The sequence below is a fragment of the Mytilus galloprovincialis genome, chromosome 3 (assembly GCF_965363235.1).
Source record: "Mytilus galloprovincialis chromosome 3, xbMytGall1.hap1.1, whole genome shotgun sequence".
Lineage (NCBI taxonomy): Eukaryota > Metazoa > Mollusca > Bivalvia > Mytilida > Mytilidae > Mytilus > Mytilus galloprovincialis.
Window position 1 is genome coordinate 20,072,037 of NC_134840.1, and position 19,775 is coordinate 20,091,811.

General features: G+C 30.6%; 1 protein-coding gene across 7 annotated transcripts in view; it reads left to right on the forward strand.

The window, feature by feature from the left end:
• LOC143067367 (glycogenin-1-like) overlaps positions 1-19,775 on the forward strand; it is a 28,371-nt gene that overhangs the window by 4,278 nt on the left and 4,318 nt on the right. Inside the window, exons 3-10 of one of the 7 annotated variants that reach the window (XM_076240570.1) lie at positions 1,013-1,187; positions 7,518-7,680; positions 8,267-8,393; positions 9,039-9,219; positions 9,933-9,959; positions 12,131-12,151; positions 16,313-16,813; positions 19,280-19,558. In XM_076240570.1, coding sequence (XP_076096685.1) covers positions 1,013-1,187; positions 7,518-7,680; positions 8,267-8,393; positions 9,039-9,219; positions 9,933-9,959; positions 12,131-12,151; positions 16,313-16,813; positions 19,280-19,558 — 1,474 coding nt within the window. The remainder of the gene's footprint in view (positions 1-1,012; positions 1,188-7,517; positions 7,681-8,266; positions 8,394-9,038; positions 9,220-9,932; positions 9,960-12,130; positions 12,152-16,312; positions 16,814-19,279; positions 19,559-19,775) is intronic. The other 6 variants (XM_076240571.1, XM_076240574.1, XM_076240572.1 and 3 more) reach the window with 6 other exon arrangements.

Here is a 19,775-nt window from a genome sequence, read left to right on the forward strand (position 1 = left end):
TTGGCACATAATCACAGTATAATGTCAGATGAGGGTGGTACATGTTGTTAATAGATGAACAAATTGTGTTAATAACAATTTTGTCTGAAAATAAAAACTACACTTCACCTGAAGAAAGTTATCTGAAGATTGCAAGAAATGTCCTTATGAATTCTTTGATGGGTTAATATAGACGTAAAGCTTATCTTTTACTGGAAATGTGTTTACTTACAAAATTTTAATTGAAAAGTGCACTTACAAAATCTTAATGATTTTTTTTTTTGTAGAAATCTATTTTTGAGTATTTCTTTCCTAGATTTAAAATATAAGATGAACTTTTTCATGGATATCTCTTCTTAATGATTTCTTATTGATAGTGTCTATTTTAATTTATTAACTACTTTTTAAACTTGTAAGTGTTTAGAGCTTGACATTTATGTTTTATGTACAGTATTCTTTAACCATGTTAACTGCTATATAAACTTGTAATGTTTTTATCTTGCAAACCAATGAAAATTTTACAGAAATAGAAAAAATATTAAAACCATAACAAGACATGATCTTTAACAATACAATTTACCATAAAGATGTACAAACAACTATTGGTCACTGTATGGCCTTCAACAATGAACAAAGCCCATACTGCATAGTCAGCTATTAAAGGCCCCGAAATGACAATGTAAAACAATTCAAACGAGAAAACTAACATCCAAATCTATGTACAATAAATGGACGAAAAACAAAAATGTTACACATAAACAAACGACAACCACTAAATTACAGGCAAATACATACAGATCTATGTCCATACACAATTCATTTTCTAAGAATGCAAAAGAGAATTCAAATATTTGATTTTAAAATGTAAAAAAATTGATATTTTATAAAATTTAGAATTGCTAAAGGAAGTAGAAATCGTACTTTTTGTCCAATGTCCATGTCGTCCCTCCTCTGAAAAGATGCAAAAAGCATTTTTGTTATAATTGTTAAGTCATTAAATATGCTATTGAGATATTAAAATATTCTCTTTCAGAGACCAGTTATCAAGAGTATTTAATTTAGTATATGATGTAGATTTACTAGACAGTCAAGATCCTACAAATCTTCAATTACTAGGCCGTCCAGACCTCAATGTTACATTCACAAAGTTCCATTGTTGGAGACTTACTCAGTATGATAAAGCAGTATTCCTAGATGCAGATACTCTGGTAAGTTTACTATAACCAAAAATAACATGACCAAATTTAGATACAGACATGTATGTCTCTTGGCAGATATTCTTAATGTGCCTCCTTCAACAATAGGGGCAGTATGTTTTACCATATGTGCCTCTGTCCCTATCAAAGATATGATTAAAGGTAGTTTACCAGAAAGCTATGGTCAAATCAACTTTAAACATGTTTAATTCATCATGTTGTAAACTTTAAAAAAATGCCAATTTTGGGTTTCCTACCAAATTTTCATCAACTGAACATTAAATGTGATAATGTGAGTGTGGCAGGGTGCTCTATGGACTGAGACTGAGAACACATAAAATTTGTTGTAGTGCATCAACCATGTCAACACAATCATTTCAAGCCACTTTTGTGTTTTTTTACCATATAAAGAAGTGGATTTAGGAGGGGGCATAGAAGATATATCACTTGATTATATTAGCATAAAATTGTCCCATAAATATTTGGACTCATTCTGCTCAGAGGTACCTGTTTATATATTCCATTTTCTTTATTTACACACTCCTTTTAAAAAATCCTGGATCTGCTCCTGATAAATATTTTACAGCCTAAGACAAAAACAAGGAGGTTGTTTATAATGTAATATGCAAAGAAACAGGGTATGTTTCAATGTGTTAAGGAAGGGCATAACATTTGCTTTTATAAACCAGACAATCATCTTTGAAGTGGAAATGGTTGTTGATAGTACAAAAAGAGCATATAAATTTAGTTTAGAACTTTGACATACCCCCATGTACTCATTAGGCCAACTAAAATTAATTAGTAGATTTTCATCCAAATTTTTGAAAAAAATGGGGCGGGTGGAAGGATTTTATTTTTTTAATTTTATTTCATATGAAACCTTCTTGTCACGTATTATTCATATATGCAAGTGTAATAATAATCTTATATCATGTAAATACATCCATAAGGTATCGTGTATAAGACAATAACAATCAAAACCAAGGAGTAACCAAAGACTCATAAAACCAAAGGACATTTACATCAACAGTTACAAATAATAAGTAGGAAACAACACAAACTCCACTAAAAACCAGTAGTGAAATCAGGTGCTCCGGAAGGGTAAGCATTTCCTGCACCGTATATGGCACCCATCATGTTATTTCTTTGTTCAGTTCGGTAATGATGGAAGGTTGTTATGATTGAGGGAGAATATCACTGAGATATGATTTCTGACACTCTTTTGTCATAATGGCCAATCAGCTCATGATGGCGACCATTGTATATATTGTATATATATCATTTTATTCTGGTATCACCTAAGTTGGACAAAGGTATACAGAAAAACACATTAGTTTACATTACATTGCATATATGTAAAATTGCTTGAGTAATGACCTTAATTTGATTGATTCATAGCCCTGTCTTAGCAACTTTTGAGAAAGCAGTATTCCTTGTTCAACAAAATTAAGGTACTTTTAGCTAGCTCTAGAGTAACGTATCAATTGAGACACATATACTCCATATGCTGATGCCGCTTTTTCAAATTCGTAAATATATATATCTGATTGGCAACCACTGTTCTACATGTAATTGCCACTTTAGAAACCTATTTTATAGTAAACAACAGAAATGTGGAGAAATGCTCTCTTAAGTTGGACTATCTATATCAAATGTATTTTGCTTTCTAAGCAATGTTTTTTGTCCTAATAAAATGAAACAAAGGCATTGGTATGCAACACGAGCACGATAAGTACGGAATAAAATGAAAACTCAAACAGTGTTAAAATAATAGGGTTGGTCCTTAATTATGCAAGATGCAAATATAATTACAATGTAGAACATAAAGTTGTTTAATGACTCTATCGTGGGTATTGGGACAGAGGATGTTTACTGTTTTTCTACAAAAAAACGAAAGGCATGGATAAATCTAAGAGCTTGCTATAAATTAGTAAATTAAAAATGCGTATGTTTGTCGATTTTCTGAACTCAAAATACGGTCACCAATCTATAAAGTTCATGCTTGTGTCAATTTCTGTATTCCAGTCAAACGTGTTCCACGATTCTTACGCTTTTGGGTTTCATTCACAGTCCAAATTTCTTGACACAAAGTCATTGTATAAATAAAAGAAATCCAAGGTGTTTTTATCACAAACATTTGTGTTATTTGTGACATACTGCGATTTGCGTTCTTGGACACAGCGTATTACTCGTAACCCGAATATTTCACGCCCTTCTCGTAATCAATCTCTATTCTCGGTAAATGATGTTGTCATCATATATCAGCAGAATATATCGACTTAATCATTCAGTAAGAATTATGTAAGAAATACGAAAACCGAAATTAGGAAAAGGAAGTTTCACATGAAACGAAATTATCGACGGTTACCGGTAACGAAAATGAACAAAATACGGAAATCGTAATCAAAAATAAAAAAAATCGGGGCGGGCGGGGATGAAAATCTATCAATTAATTTTAATTGGCCTTATAGCTGATTTATGACCGGTGCTATTGATTTATCAGTAAAAAAAAATCATAGAAAATTGTCTTTTTATAATATGTTACTTTTGACAGCAGATGTTTTGATCAGATTGTACATGTGCATGACATCACCTCATGTCATGGCCAGGTTAAAGTAATAAAGTGTATAGACAGTACATATAATGTTTTAAATTCCCATGTTTTAACCTGACCGATTTTCTTTTTTAATCAGGTTTAAATGTCCCAATTGTCAGTACAAATGACAGATAATACACCTGATAATAGTGATATCATTTAGTAAAACTTAAATGAAATAACCTTTCATTGAGACCAGTTCATTCACAGTAAATATGTAAATCAACTGTGTAAAAATGTACTTTTGAACTTTCATTTTCTTTTTTGGGTTTTTTTTGAGGTCATACAATGAACGTTATTTTGAAGCTCTTTTTGATGAATATTTACTCTTTTTTTTAGTTTACAAAGTATATTTATATATTTTTTTGTCAATCTGGATTTCTTTGTTTTGTAAGTAAGTAAAGTAGTCTGGAAATTACCAGAAAGTTTGTCTGAACGGTGAATTCCCATCACCTATTAAACATTTACAATGTTGAAGCAAATTTTAGATATATTCATCATGCAATTAAGGATATGAAAAGACCAATTGATACATAATAAGAAATAATGATTGAAAAGCTATATATTAATGGATGCCTCTGTGACTACATGATCTAATATCTTGTTCATCTACAGTAAACTGTAACAATAGCCTGTCAACACTTGGATTATGAGTTCAAATCCCACTCATTTGTTTCTGCACTCTATTTTTTTGGATACAATTGCTTTCAAGCAATCTGTAGACTTATACAATTGTCTCAGGGCCAGGGGTGGATCCAGGATTTCAGATTAGCGGGGGAGGGGGCACTTTAAAAAAAAATTTTGAGGTAAAATTATCTAAATTATTGGAATATTCCTTGGGTACATGTAGATAGCGTGGCGAATATTTTGTGTTAAAATTAGCAAGAAATTAAAGTTTCAAGCTAAAACTGCATAAATCCACCCCTGTCAATCTACAATCACCAACAAGAAATGTGTCAGCTTCTCTTCATTGACTCAACAATAGCTCACCTGACCAATATTTAGATTTTAAAAACAAAAAGTTCAACTTTTGCCAGAGATTTTTCATTGTCTTTTCACAATTTTTTTTTAATTATTATTTTTTGTTGTTTTTCGGAGGTCGCACCAAACTTTTTATATACATTTTTTACCGCAAACCACTTAATTCAGAATGAGATCCTTACGAAGATATGTTTATTTTCATGGGATCCTATGTAATACGGAAATACTAGTTGGAGCCTTGATGGTCCGAGATCACAATTGTGTCCCTTGATTTTTGTTGTTCACAAATATAGTCCCTAGTGTTGACAGTGGGTTACTTGGCATTAATTTTTATACCCCTTCCAAATTTATTTCTCCATGTTTAATGCCTCAAATTGCAAGTGGGGGGGGGGGTGAAATTACACTGTAAAGAAATTTGGGTGCAGAATTTTAAAGGAAAGTAGTGATTTGGTCCAGCTGAAAAAGGTTGAAAATTAGCACTTTGGAAGCTGTCAAAAGATTTCAAGACGCCCTAAACATAAAATTGTCCATATTTTGAGTTAGAGCCGATCAAGTTTTCTATAATTTTGATATAATTTGTCCCAAAAGTAGTACAACACACTGTAAAAGTTTCTTTGAGAAAGTGCAGGTGGGATTTTTTTTATTTTCATTTATGTTGAAATGCACTACGAAATAATTGTGGTCTTGGACCTGATAGTTTATGCATGCTTCGGCAAACTTTACAGGTTGCAAGTCAGAAACATATATTGATACAGAGATATTAAATTATGATACAAATTAATAAACTAACCTTTCGCTTGAACCAGTATTTCTATCTTTCATTAAGAAAGAATCTAACCAGTTACCTGGACTGTTTTCTTTGCCGTGCAATGATGAAATACCCAACCCAACTGCGGGTAGGGCACTTTCAGCTACTTCGTTGGAAAGTGAGTTAGTGATGTTTTGGAACTTCGATTATCAAAGAAATTGTTTATAAATTCCGCAACTACACTGTACCAATTGTTTTACTTCTACTGCCAAAGCCTACGATATTTGTCATCAAACACGTTTGACACTTTTCTTTGAAGTATAATATATTTATAATAGAACTTATAAATAAACCGTAGGTCAGTTAATTAGTAATCGTTGATTCTGTTAAACTTACTGTTTTATACTTCTTTGAATGATAAAACAGATGCAATGTCACAAAATTATTTTTCGTCGTCTGTTCAGATACTTTTTTAGCTGTGGACAACCCATGCTTTGCAAAAAAAAAAAGGCATGGGTTGTCCTCAGCTAAATAAATTATCCCAGCAAGTGGAGTTTTTCTTATATGTCACTGTTATGAAACTGATATTTGATATTGTACTTCCATAAAGAAATGGAGAACCATCTAGGGCGTTTAATTACGGTAGCATTTAATATGCGTTCTTGCTCCAGGGTTTGTTTAGGTAATGATGCGCATGTGTATAGTTTTCTTGACTTCAAGGGGTATTAGATTGAATGATTGCTCTGGATTCCCCACTCAATTGATTAATTTAAAACTCATCGGATCCTTTCTATGTATGTCTGCTATTGAGGGTTATTGTTGTTGCATAATTTTAAATCATATGCATTATTTAAATTAAAATGAATGTAGTCCACATCGTTAAGGTGTAACTACAACACCCCTTCAGGCGATATGGAGTCTTCCATATCATCGTTTCGAGTTGTCTCCCTACCGGAAGTAACTTCCGTCAATTCTGAATCTAAATACGTCGAGAAAAATTAACTCTTTCTGTTGATAAACGTCGTATTATATTAAAAACGATCCCAATTTAAACCAAGGAATGTGTATAGAAAGGAGTCATGACCACTGACTCAAAGGAAATTAAATATTTAAAGAGTTAGGAATAAGTTTCCTCCTAGAATTAACGTAGGAACATAGGTGATAAGATACGAAGTGAAATACCTTCTCTCACTCTGAGTCTCAGTGACTGCTGTGGAAAGTAAACTTGGAATTGATAGTACAAAACTAAAACACAATAAGCCTAAGTTCATTGTTCATGTACACTTGTATCAGGGATTGGCTATTTTGTAACTATTCAGATTACGTAAATTACATTTTACATGTGCAGTTGAATTAGTTTTGAAAATAATATTATCAGTTAATAATTATTGAGAAAAATAATACCCTGTTCAACATAGCACAGTGACATGGTTAGGTTGATTTAATTGTAGGCCACATTAATGGGTTTATTATATATACATGTATATGCATTCACATATAAAAATAACCTTCATTTTCAACAAAGATAATGCTGATTATTTATATTTTTGGAATGCTCCTGTGCAAGGTTTATGAAGTTAGATGAAAATAAAAAATAATTCTGTGATTCCAAAACTAATAAATCTCAATTTTCAAATTTAAAGATTTTGACCTTGATGTCTGCTACAGAATTAGAATACTCATCTTTAATATTAAAAAATTGTGTATTTACTATTAACAGGAGTATTCATAATTTATAGAATAAGAAAAAAGACACAAAATGGTATGACATTTTTTTTTATGTTAGGGTCTTTTATAGCTAATTCTATGGTATGGGTGTTGGGTTTGTGTAGTTCTGATTAAAAGAATACAAGATATGGGGGAAACAATTCACTAGTAAAATCCATACCTTGTCAATTATTTTTTTCAATAGCGTCAAGACATACCTTTGATCTTTGATATCATTCTTTTTGTATTGTTTTTTTCTCTCTCTGTTTTTTAACAAGTTGCAATTTCTTTTAATCTCTTTTAATTTCAGGTCTTACAAAATGTAGATGAATTATTCAACCGAGAAGAATTATCAGCAGCCCCTGATGCTGGATGGCCAGATTGTTTTAATTCAGGTGTATTTGTGTTCAAACCATCAGAACAAACATATAATGCCATTCTGCAGTTTGCTTTAGATCAAGGCAGTTTTGATGGTATGTTTAAAGACCTAATTAGTTGCAGTATTTATATTTTGTATATTGGCTGTGTACAATCAGAAAATGCCATATAAACATGAAGTTGATGTTCCAATGACAAATATTTCAGGCATATTTAGGATGTCACAGATAAAATTGAATGGTAGTAAGCAACTAGGGTCCATCAATTTTGACAGAACAAAGTGAATACTGAGCTACAAGCAAGGATTCATGTGAAAAAAGAAAAATCCATATAAATTGCAAGAAAAGTAGACCAGTCAAATATGAAAGACGGAAATCCTATTTGCAAGTTAACCACATTTTGATATCTAAATAAACAAACAATGTGTATAACAACCTATGAAACTAATTAATGTATGTGGTCAGTCTCTGTGACTTTTACTTGACATATTTCTATTTAGATGGGTTCATATCATATGAGAGGATGAAACAACTTATTCCAAAATGATTCAATTCACTACATCTACACACAATAAATGAATACACAGTAGGAAAAGTATTATTAGTGAAAATATTGTTTAAAAAAAGGTTTATTTATATATTTTTTGTTTAATAATTATTTAATATAGTCTTTTTCTTGTAGGTGGAGATCAAGGATTACTCAATATGTTTTTTCGTCAATGGGCTACCGAAGACATATCACGGCATCTGCCATTTATATATAATGTTGTGTCACAAGCTTTCTACAGTTATCTTCCAGCTTTCAAACAGTAAGTTTTACAAAAAAATGATTCACATATTATTTGTACATTTGATTTATAATTTCTTATGTCCTTAACTTTCACAGAAATTGTATTTTGTGGGTAACAGGTCAGATGAATTGATTAAAATGCTCATGGAAAGTCTTGGACAAGGCAAAACACATTAAATTTTATTTTCTTGGATCTCACTGTAACCTTCTATTGTCCTTGTCCCTCAATAAAAAAAAAACAAAGGATGATAATACACAGGTTATGAATTAACTTGGAAGTATTCATGTGGCTTGTTTCTTTGGAGTTAGATAGCATGTGGGTTTGATACCCTGTTGGGTCGAAACAAAAACTTAAAAGTTTGTATTTGCTCTTCTATAAAATGCATAAGCACTCTGCATTTTAGTCCATCTAGTACAAAGCAGGTCTCATATTCTGATCAAACTAACATGTTCCATGTTATTTCAAATAAATTGTGCATGTAATTCCATGATCATTTTTTCAACTTTATCAAACCTTCAATAGTTTTAATTATTCAATGAAAAGAGAATTTTCCATTGATAATTGGCAAGACCATAAAATATTTATAAGTGTTTGAGTTTCATTTAACAATTATATTAATCGAAGATGTGTGCTACTAATTAAGGATGCTTTCTCCTTTTACAGGTTTAAAAATAATGTAAAAATAGTTCACTTTATTGGTGCTACAAAACCGTGGCATCAGCCATTTAATACCTCATCAGGGGAGGTAACCCCACTACCAGATTCTGGCCACAACGCAGAATTCTTACAGTTATGGTGGACGATATTTATGGAAGATGTACAACAAACGCTTGATCCAAATCTGGTTGGTATTGTGAACTCTTAACATGTATAATCTATTTGTGTGTTATCCATTTTTGTTTCAGAATGATGCATGAAATTATGGGATTTGTAATTAATATAAAAAAGATTGGCTTAATTATGTTTAAGACTAGAATGAAACTGTAGCTCTCTTAAAATGCTCCTGTTAGATTACTGAGCAAAAAACATAAAACTTAAGTGTAACACTTGGGGGAAAAAATGATATTGACTATAATTGTAGGCTTTTATATCCACAAAATTTTTTACTTTATGTTTTAAATATAGACATTTGAAAATTTAAGGAAAAAACAAACTATTTTTAAAAATACTTGTAGTTGCAATATGTTTTGTTGTGAGTTTCTAGATTAGTCATACCTTTTACATATCTGACACTATAGAAATAGTCACATCAAAATGCCTTTATTTATTTTAGAAAACATTTGTAAGCTTACAATTCAGAATTGCACTCTAATACATTTTACAAATAATGCAATTAGATAGACAGTTTGGATAATACTAAATATTTCACAGTGTTGGTTTGTGAAGCAATTTAAGATATTTAGATATAACTGTTGCTGTTTAATAATGACTATTTTCTGAAAGCTTCCTCTCAAGTGTTGTCTCATTTGTTGTACTTTTGTGTACATTGCATGCGAGTGAGTTTATGTTTTTAAAATGCTTCTTGTGTTTTAAATCTCTCTATGTGACTATTAACAGAAAACAAATAACCATAAGAATAACAGGGTATGGTAACTTGTTGTTAATATTTTAAAATAGTTTCATTTTAGTTTGTTCAAAAAAATTAGGATTTTATTGAATTTTGAATTTTTGTTAATATTTGCTGTTGCTTTCATTATTTTTTTTCTTTATATATAAAAGAAGATGTGGTATAATTGCCTATGAGACAACTCTCCACAAAAGATGTTCAGTTTATTAAGGTTACACTGTATACTATCTTCAATTTTTAATTTTGGCAAAATATTTTTAAGGAAAAAGGATTTATCTTTGTGTTTCTGTATGCAATTGTTTGTAAAAACAATTAAGCACATTATACCTTTCCTACATTGAACATATGATATGATAATGGTCCTTCTTTTTAAAAGGGGAGATAGTTAAACTTGTTCCAATAATGCTATACGTGGAAATGGTTAGGTCTCCTATTAATAAGATTGAGTGATGTTGAGGCAACTTTACACAGTTGTAGAACACTACCTTAGAATTAGCACCAAGGGACATAATCCATGTCTAATATGATACAAGGGAGATAACTGGACATACTGACCCTGGGCTAATAGTTTCTTGTATGCACAACTAAACAGCTGGTCAAATATTATGTGATTTAACACAGTTGTAGAACACTACAAGAGGATGTGCATAAAAAAGTAGAATTCCTGTCGAACATTTGATGGGGAGATTATTGATTTTGGCAGACTTTGTGACTTCACTCACAGTTTAATTATTTTATCTTCAGACACTTTATTTATTTTAATTTAACCATCTTTGATTGTTAACTTAGCACTTGATCTGATGAAGTATAATCACCATTAAATGTTTTATATGAATGAATTGAGATGTGGGGGTATATTTCAATGAGTCAGTAACCCAACAACACAACATGAAAAGGTTGTCAAAATTTTTGTTTTGCTTCAAAAAAAGTTTTTTCACCATGACATGTTTGAAGTGAGTGTACTAATAAAGTTTTAGAATAGAATTCCGGATTGGTATCCTCCAAATTTCTGAAATGATAGAACTCTACATCATAATGTATATTCAATTAAGTCCATCTCTTTTATAGGGATTGTCCTGTTTATCAATGATATCAATAGAATGTTTTTATATATTTTTTCCTAAAGGAAATTTAGAACAGGCCTCTGTTGAGGTGCAAATGCAGGTTTTGGTTTACAGATTTAAAGTCTAAAATGGCACCTTAGATTAGTAAAATTGATTTAAAAAATACTAACAGTTTGAAATAAACACCATCAACATGTGAATCCGAAATAGAATATAGAGCTAGTGATTTTTAATGTTTGTAACTTTCATGCTGCAATGTAAGGTAGCATTTGATCGTATACCAGGCACAGGAATGCACATTACTACCTATGGAAGACACAAAAGGCCATGGTGGTGGAGATTTTTACCTTACAGATGTGCTAAATTTTTCTGTCTTTTTCCTGGGAAGGTAAACTCATTCATGTCGATGCACTGCTTTTGTTCTTGTTAGTTCTGTATTGTCTTGGAATAACTTCATCTTTGTTATCATCTAAAAAGGAATTTCTTATTTGAATATGTATCACCTTCCCTAATGTATTAATTGACATCAAAATTATTGAAGTAGTATTTTGTTTGTTTGTACTGATGACTATAATCTGCTGTTGCATGATAAGTGTTCTTATGTACAATTTATATCATGGTCTTTGTCTCATTGAAATTTCTAGTTTTATTATGATTCTTAAACAATAGTTGATCGCCCAAAATGCCATGAAAATTCACTCTTAGTAACACAAATTCATGCATAGGAGTATTTTTGACTACTCAGATGATCATATTTGTATATTTAATTGTATTTCATAATAGATTAGTTAGTATTAATCCATGTTGCAGGTCATTGTATTTATTTTCAGTTGCTTGTTTTGCTTTTGTGTATGAGTTTTGTAATATTGGAAATATCAAATAAGAAAACACAACTTTAGAAATGTTTCCATTTGATTAAAAACGTAAAATGCCTTTGCCCTTTGCATATTATATGAATGGTTGGTTTTGATAATGTGTATTTACTGCAACTGTTTATTTGAATATGCATTAATTGTGTGAAGTTTTAAATATATATACATACATTTTTAATTATTTTTATGACAAATTATTATGTGAATTATTTTATGCATCATGAATTAACCTTTATGTTTTCCTACTTACAGATGAGCATGCTAACAACTTCGGTAAGAAATATTACTCTTTACGTAAACTGTCCTTAAATTTTCTATTTATTTACACATTGGTTTTATCACACGGTACAACTGGCTTGTATCATTTGTTTAAAACGTGACAGATACAATCACACTATGCTGTATACTTAAAAGCATGCCAATAAGTCAGTAGGTGTTTCATTTATTTTCTTCTATATAACTAACTGACTGGAGTTTTGTTTTTATACACCCGTCAAAATTTTGACGGGACGTATTATGGTATACAAATGTCCGGTGTCCGTCCGTCTGTCTGTCCGGCGTAAACATGTCTCACCGTAACTTGAAAACGACTTACCCAAATTTCATGAAACTTAATATAGTTGTTTCTTATTATGGTCAAATGATCTGTATACTTTTTGGTGAAAATAAGATTTAAACTTTTTGAGTTACGGCACTTTGTAACTAAAACAGGGGTGTGTTTTTTTTCACATGTCGCACCGTATCTCAAAAACTTATCTTGATTATTGCTTAAAACTTTACACACTTCTTAGTTATAATGATCTTAATATCTATATACTTTTTGGTGATGATTCAAAATTTCATTTTTGTGTTATTGAGTATTTTGTAAAAAAGGGGGAGGGTTTTTTTACATGTAGCGCTGTATCTCAAAAACAATTTATTATTATTGCTTAAAACTTTACACACTTCTTTGTTATATTAATCTAAAGATCTGTATACTTTTTGTTGATGCTTCAAAATTTCATTTTTGAGTTATTGAGTATTTTGTAAAAACGGGGAGGGGGTTTTTACATGTCGTGCCATATCTCAAAAACAATTTATGATTATTGCTTAAAACTTTACACACTTCTTTGTTATTTCAATCTTAAGATCTGTATACTTTTTGGTGATGACTTAAAATTTTATTTTTGAGTTATTGAGTATTTTGTAAAAAAGGGGATGCTTTTTTTTACATGTCACGCCATATCTCAAAAGCAATTTATGATTATTGCTTGAAACTGTACACACTTCTTTGTTATATTAATCTAAAGATCTGTACACTTTTTGGTTTAATTCAAAATTTTATTTTAGTGATATTTAGTTTTTTGTAAAAATAAAAACAATTCCCGTCATGTCTCAAAAACAATAAATGGCTATTGCTTAATACTTTCTCAGAAACTATTTATGATTATTGCATAATCTTCCACACAAGACGTCGGGCGTATCATGCGCTCATGGCGCAGCTGTTTATTTCATATTTGATATTTGTGGTGATTTATTTTCTTATTTTGAATCTAAAATCTAAAAGACCTTTTGTAAAAAGAGGTTCTGGGATGTTCTATTTTTAATGTATATAAGCAAATGCAAAACATCTTCCTATATTTCGAGAACAAGTTAAGGTAAACTCTAACAAGTATTCTATTAATAAGCATTTTAATTTTCATGTCCAAAATCATTGATACTTGATGTTTGTTACCCTTATTTTTTAAAAGCATATAGAGACTAAGGATACATCATGTAAAGTCATATTTACAGATGGTCCATGTTGTCATAGTCATCAAGGTCTACCTCATAAGATTTTGTTCCAAAACAAAATAGCTTAAATTTTAATCTAGAAAATAAGGGAAATATATTTATTCATTATTTATTTCAATAATATTAATCTGAAACAATTCAAATTCACATTACGTTTCATTCAAGAAATGAAGAATTGAAATAAGAATGTTATATTTTACTTCCTTGTTGAAAAATCATGGTGCATGGTCCTATCTGTTGGGTTTGAAACAAAACATGATAAGAGTCTGTTGTACAGTGTGGTTATAGTATAGTTCCAGTATAAGAATGTTTTGATGTTAGTGTAGTAAGTTGGATAGCAAAGAATGAAAGATGCAAGATTTTTATTAAGATACATATGTATCAGATGTCGGAATGCAAGTTTTAATTTTTGTGATGCTTACCAATCACGTTATTCCCATTGATTAAAACAATAATTTCTGAATTTACAGTTATAAATGTGCAGAAATTATTTATGTTTAATTCAATTTTATTCCATTTTTAAACTGTTCACTGATATATTCTTTGGTACTGAAGGATAACAAATATAATTAGCAGTCCTAATTTTTTTCCAAGAGATTGTTTAGTAATTGAACAATGAAGGTTAAAGGTTATGGTAGCACTGCTTGTACTTACTAACCCATTGTTATTTGCACTGTTATATAGATAAACTGACAATCCTGTTCTCAGACTCATAGCCTTGTAAATTATTATCAGTCTTTCTCACTTCAATAGACCTTTGTTAATGCTCACTGTTATACCTTGCTATACATGTATATTTAATTATTTTACATATGAATACGCTCAAACAAAACAAAGGTCTAGGGGTATATTGATATCTGTCTGTCTGCATGTACTGTTGTAGGGTACAAAGCTTACCCTAGATATGTACATGTGCGATTGAGTATTAATCTGGTTCCTTTTAAGTTACAGATCATTTTGGATCTTAGGATACACCTAAGAATTTTCTAAAGCTTTAGGTCCAAAATGTGCTGAATTTAGAGCCTGTATGTAATAAACTATATGAAGAGGGTTGTTTTACCTTGCATTACACTTTTAATATAAAAACAATTATGGCTGTATTTACATTGTATGGTAAAGTTAAAAATTTAAGGCCATAGTTTGCCAAACATGAACATTGTCCTTTTGTACTGTCATGCATAGTTGTATAGGGGGATAATTTTGAGTGTGACATTTTAGTTACAAGTAGATGTAATTAAAATGTCATGAATGTTAACAATGAGTAGTCACACAGATTTCAAAATGACTCTTAGAAATGTAATTTATAAGTAACAGGGCATTGTCAGTACTCTCAGAAGAACATTTATAAAAGAAGGGTACTGCAAAAGCTTATATCAGCAAAGTCTTGGAAGAGTTCAGATCAACTATTTTTGCAGGAGTTACACCTCTTGGATATTGAAATCATACAAAACATAACATTGTCAGCGTACATGAATATTTATAATAAAGTTAAGAACCAAAGACACAAATTTAGAGTTATTGTTCTTGAACAGATATACTATGTGCATTGAGTTGGACAATGGAATTCTGTTCATACATTATGATTTGAATGAGATTTGAAGAGCATGATTTTAGATACCTGAATAGAAAAATATCTTCTTCCAATCAAATTATTCTCAAATTTCAGTTTAATTTATAAACTGTTACCTGATCATTGACCCATTTTGACAGTGAATGAATATATATTTTCATAAAAAAAAATATTTGAGAACTATAGGATAATAGATAACTGACAAGAAAAATGTTCAGACTTAACTTTTTATGTGGTAGTAACTTTTGTCAATAGACATTTTACTAGGTCACAATAACCGAGAGTGCTGAAAAGGAATTTAAGGTAAATGAAACCAAGTATCAAAATGCCCCTTCTATTCTAATAAATAGATAGCAACAGGTCTAGCCTTTTTTATTTTAACCAAGATTGCAACTTAGAATTGTTATTTCAGTGAAATGAATTCTATTCAAGTGGTCATAAATATCAAGTTCTTCGCATTTTGTAGATTTCATTTAACTTCTGTTAATGAATCATTAAAACATAAACTTTACAAAGGCATTATATCTTGAATGGAAATTCTCGTCATTTTCTCTTTGTTGGTAAAAAGAGCTAGTATATATTTAATCAGATTGTCATAGTGATTTTGTAAATGAAACATTGGGCTAAAGTTACTAATATAATGAATGGTGTCATTGTGCTGTAGTAACCCATCTTTAGCATGTCATGCATCCAAGAAAGAGAAATTTCAGTTTATTTAGAAATGAATTATTTTTTATGAATGATAAATTGACAATTTGCAGAACACTACTGGCATTTATGTTGGCTTGCAGCTTAAAAATATTAGCATAAAACAATGCTTGAATTTGTTACTGTTTGAATATGAATTTTAAGGTATAAAATGTACTGTCATAGCATTACTTGTCAGGCAGAGTAGAAAAGAGATTGGAATCTGCTTTCTTGTAGCTGTGTGAACTGCACATATATTGCTTATTTGCATGTAACAGATCTTGATGTTTCAAAAATATATTTTGTTGTTTTGGCATATGAGCTGCAGAAGTCTGAGAACTAGGATTGTTAGTTTTCAAGCTTGAGTTCTCAAAGACAAACCTAGCATTATATTTTGCTTGCAGCAGCAGAAAAAGCTTTACAATTGTGAAGGTCAACAACCCAAACCAAATTTCCAGTCAGTTTTCCCTTTTATACCTCCTACAGTGGAGAATGTATTTTATCAAGAAAATACTGGCGCACTGTCCGAAAAGGGTAGTAAACCACCTCTAATGGACATTCCAAGGTCATATACGACATTGGAGGGCCACTATGCTGAGGAACCAATGACCACTTTAGACACAAGTTCCCCTTCATCTCATGTATATGATGCCCCAAAGGTTGTGCAAACGTGGACTAATAACAAACAACAAAGTGGGCAGCATAATGAACATATTGACAATCAAAGTGCAAATAGTAGTCATAAAGACTGTTCTGTCCTTGTGAAGGACCATAGTGATAATCATGAACAAATAAGTACTGATAATAGTGCAACTCAAGAACAGTTAAATCCGAACAATTGTTCTGGAGAGAATCCAACAGAAAATGTAAATAATATTAACTCTGAGGAGAAAACCACTTTAGAGGTAAGCTTCCAGCACACACAGTCAAAAGGAAAAACATGTGGGTTTGTTACCTTAGAGATTTGACAATGCTATTCTAGAGTGTATTATATATAGGATAGATTGTTGTCCTTTCTGCTTAAGATATAACAGTATATGTGCAGTTTCCTATACTGTAGGTCTACATTTACACAGTGACAGTATTCAGAACTCCTCATATATAGAATGTGATGATGGGCTGTTAATGTCTGCTTTCCTTCAGTGCAGTATATGCTTCAGTTTTGTAAAAAGATTTGGACTTTTGTACTTTAAGATGGCATTTTTAAGATTTTATAATTGTTGTAAAACTTATTTTTACCCTGGTTTCCGAGCGTTTTAAAACTTCATTAACTACTATGTTCTGTAATGTTTTCAGCAATCAATGAAATATAATATTGGCTTAGTTCTAATTTCCAAACATATGTTACCTTTGTGAAATAAAATCAAACCAGATTTTGGTTCAGTTATCTTCTTTTTAATACTCTGCATGTAATTTCTACTGATGCATGAACTACCATTCAAAATTTTGACACCTACTTTTCTTGCTTTTCCCATTGGAATTCTTGTTAATAGTCATAACAAAAATACATTGGAGACTGATTATTATTCATAAATCAACTCCTTGCACCTAAACACGTTATTGGGTAAAAAAATTAATTGAAGAGTTCCATATTCTAACTAAATTTCTGATGGAGAATTTAAAAGATATTGTATCAGTTTATTAGCTGATATTATTTAAAGTATAGTTTTATATAGCATCTGGTTGTTGGATTTGGGTTTTTTTTTTAACTTTGTGCTTGATTTAGAATATAATTCTCTGTATTTATTATAAAAAAATTTGGTATAAGTATATCTTGAACAAACTTGGGGATGATTTTTTAAAGCACTACAATATGGCGACAAAATCTTAAAAGAAGATAATGCCACTTCATAGTTCTGAGTCTCTTAAACTTAACAATCTTGCTGTATTATTTTAATGGTTATATATCAAATAATTTCCCCAGATGATCATATGACTTTGGGTCTATCAGATTATCAGACGACAGTAATACTGTGTAATAGATTTTTCCTACTGACTTACTGTAGGCTTCAATGTTCATGTATTTTAGGAGAAAATACGTTTGACTCTATCGTTTGAACAAATTAAGTAATATTTATATGTACCAAGTAATAGGTTTTATCTTACATATCTTCTAAACATTTCGTTTGCAATTTATCAAAAAGTACAAAAAGGTTGTATGTTATTTCAAGATGGCAGTAATGTCTGTTGTCACAAATGAAATTTCAAAAACAAATCTAGGAATAGTTGGGGAAAAAAATTACTTTTATACTTGATTTCATGTAAGTCCAAGAAATAATGTATTAGTATGTGTTGATAACTTTTAACATAATTGAACATATATTTTATTGTAATCTCTTATAATTTCATCAACTGAGAATGATATAAAATCAACTGTTTTGGTTGAATTTATTACATCTAGTTAAGATAATTAAAGTCATAAGAAACGAGTTACTGGTGAAAAATAATGTTCTTCCAATTCTTGAACCAATGCATACAAACATCATAAACTTAGTCTTCTGTGCACAAATTTATCATTTTTTTCGTGTAAATTTCATATAATCGTCATTTTTTTTTCAATCTGTCAGTGTTGTCAAAATATGGCAGGTAATTAAAGTTTGTGTTTTGAAGCCGAAGTTTAACGATTGTCACCTGTTTGTCAACGATCGACAAAAAATCAACTAAAAAGCATGAAAATTGAGCACGTGTTTAACATGTAAATTCAGATAATAGTCTATTTTAAGGACATCTGTGCGTATTGTGATCACTGGATTTTTATGAGATGGGTCACACTGAGGTCACTTTGCATACGAAAAATATGTCGGGGGAATTGCTCCCTGGATGGAAGCAATTAAAATAAAGTAAACTTCTTCTAAATATGAATAAATTAAAGAATTTTCTTCAGAAAAAAGTATATGTACATAAGTTTTATAATGAAAACTATCCATTGAGTTATAAAAAAACGTATGCATTATTTTTTTTGATTTGAGGTTTCTTATGACTTTAAGCAATTCAATTTCCTCAGCAATATAAATATACCATTCTTAAATTTAAATATTTTTATGGAATATCTTTTAGATGAAACATATTGTTGTAGTTTTATAAAAGTGTATCTTTAAAATCTTATCCATCAATTGTAATTTGGATTTGTATTTTCACTATTAATTGAAGACTGGTGATTCAGTAAAAAAAAATAGGCAAATAAAAAAAAACCATGACAAGAGAACAATATCTGAATCAAAGTATATTCGTGTGCAGCTCATTGTAAGATGAATATACAATATTTCTATGGTTGTAATTGTGTAATTTGTACATAATTATATTATTCTGATGATTGAATATGTTTGGCACAATTTTTATTTTGTATTTAATTCTCTTTTTGTATTTTCTAGGAGGGATTAATAGGACAGCTTGCAACGTTGAAGATTTCAAGAGACCAAGGACAAGGTTCTGCATCTGCTTTGTCAAGTGGTGAAAGAAAGTTAAACTGGGAAAAGGGTCAGATTGATTATTTAGGTGAAGATTCATTTGTAAACATTCAGAAAAAACTAGAAGAATCCCTAAGTAAACCTGCAGAACCCCATAAACCAGCTACTAGTCCATTTTCTAGACGTTCACCTACTGAGGAAACTGCTGAGACTGCTGAGCCTACAAAGGAATCAAAAGAACCTGTAAGTAGTATTGAATCATCTGCCTCTCAGCCTTCTCCTTCTGAAACTATTGTATCTAATGTAGACCCTGATTCTATAACACATGATCAGGTTACTCAGAAAGAGCCAATTCTTGCAATCAAAGCTGCACCGGTAAAGGAATCCATAGAAGCCCCGTTTGCAATGACAACCATAGAATCTATACCCACAAAAGTAACAGAAACGACTCCAGTGAATA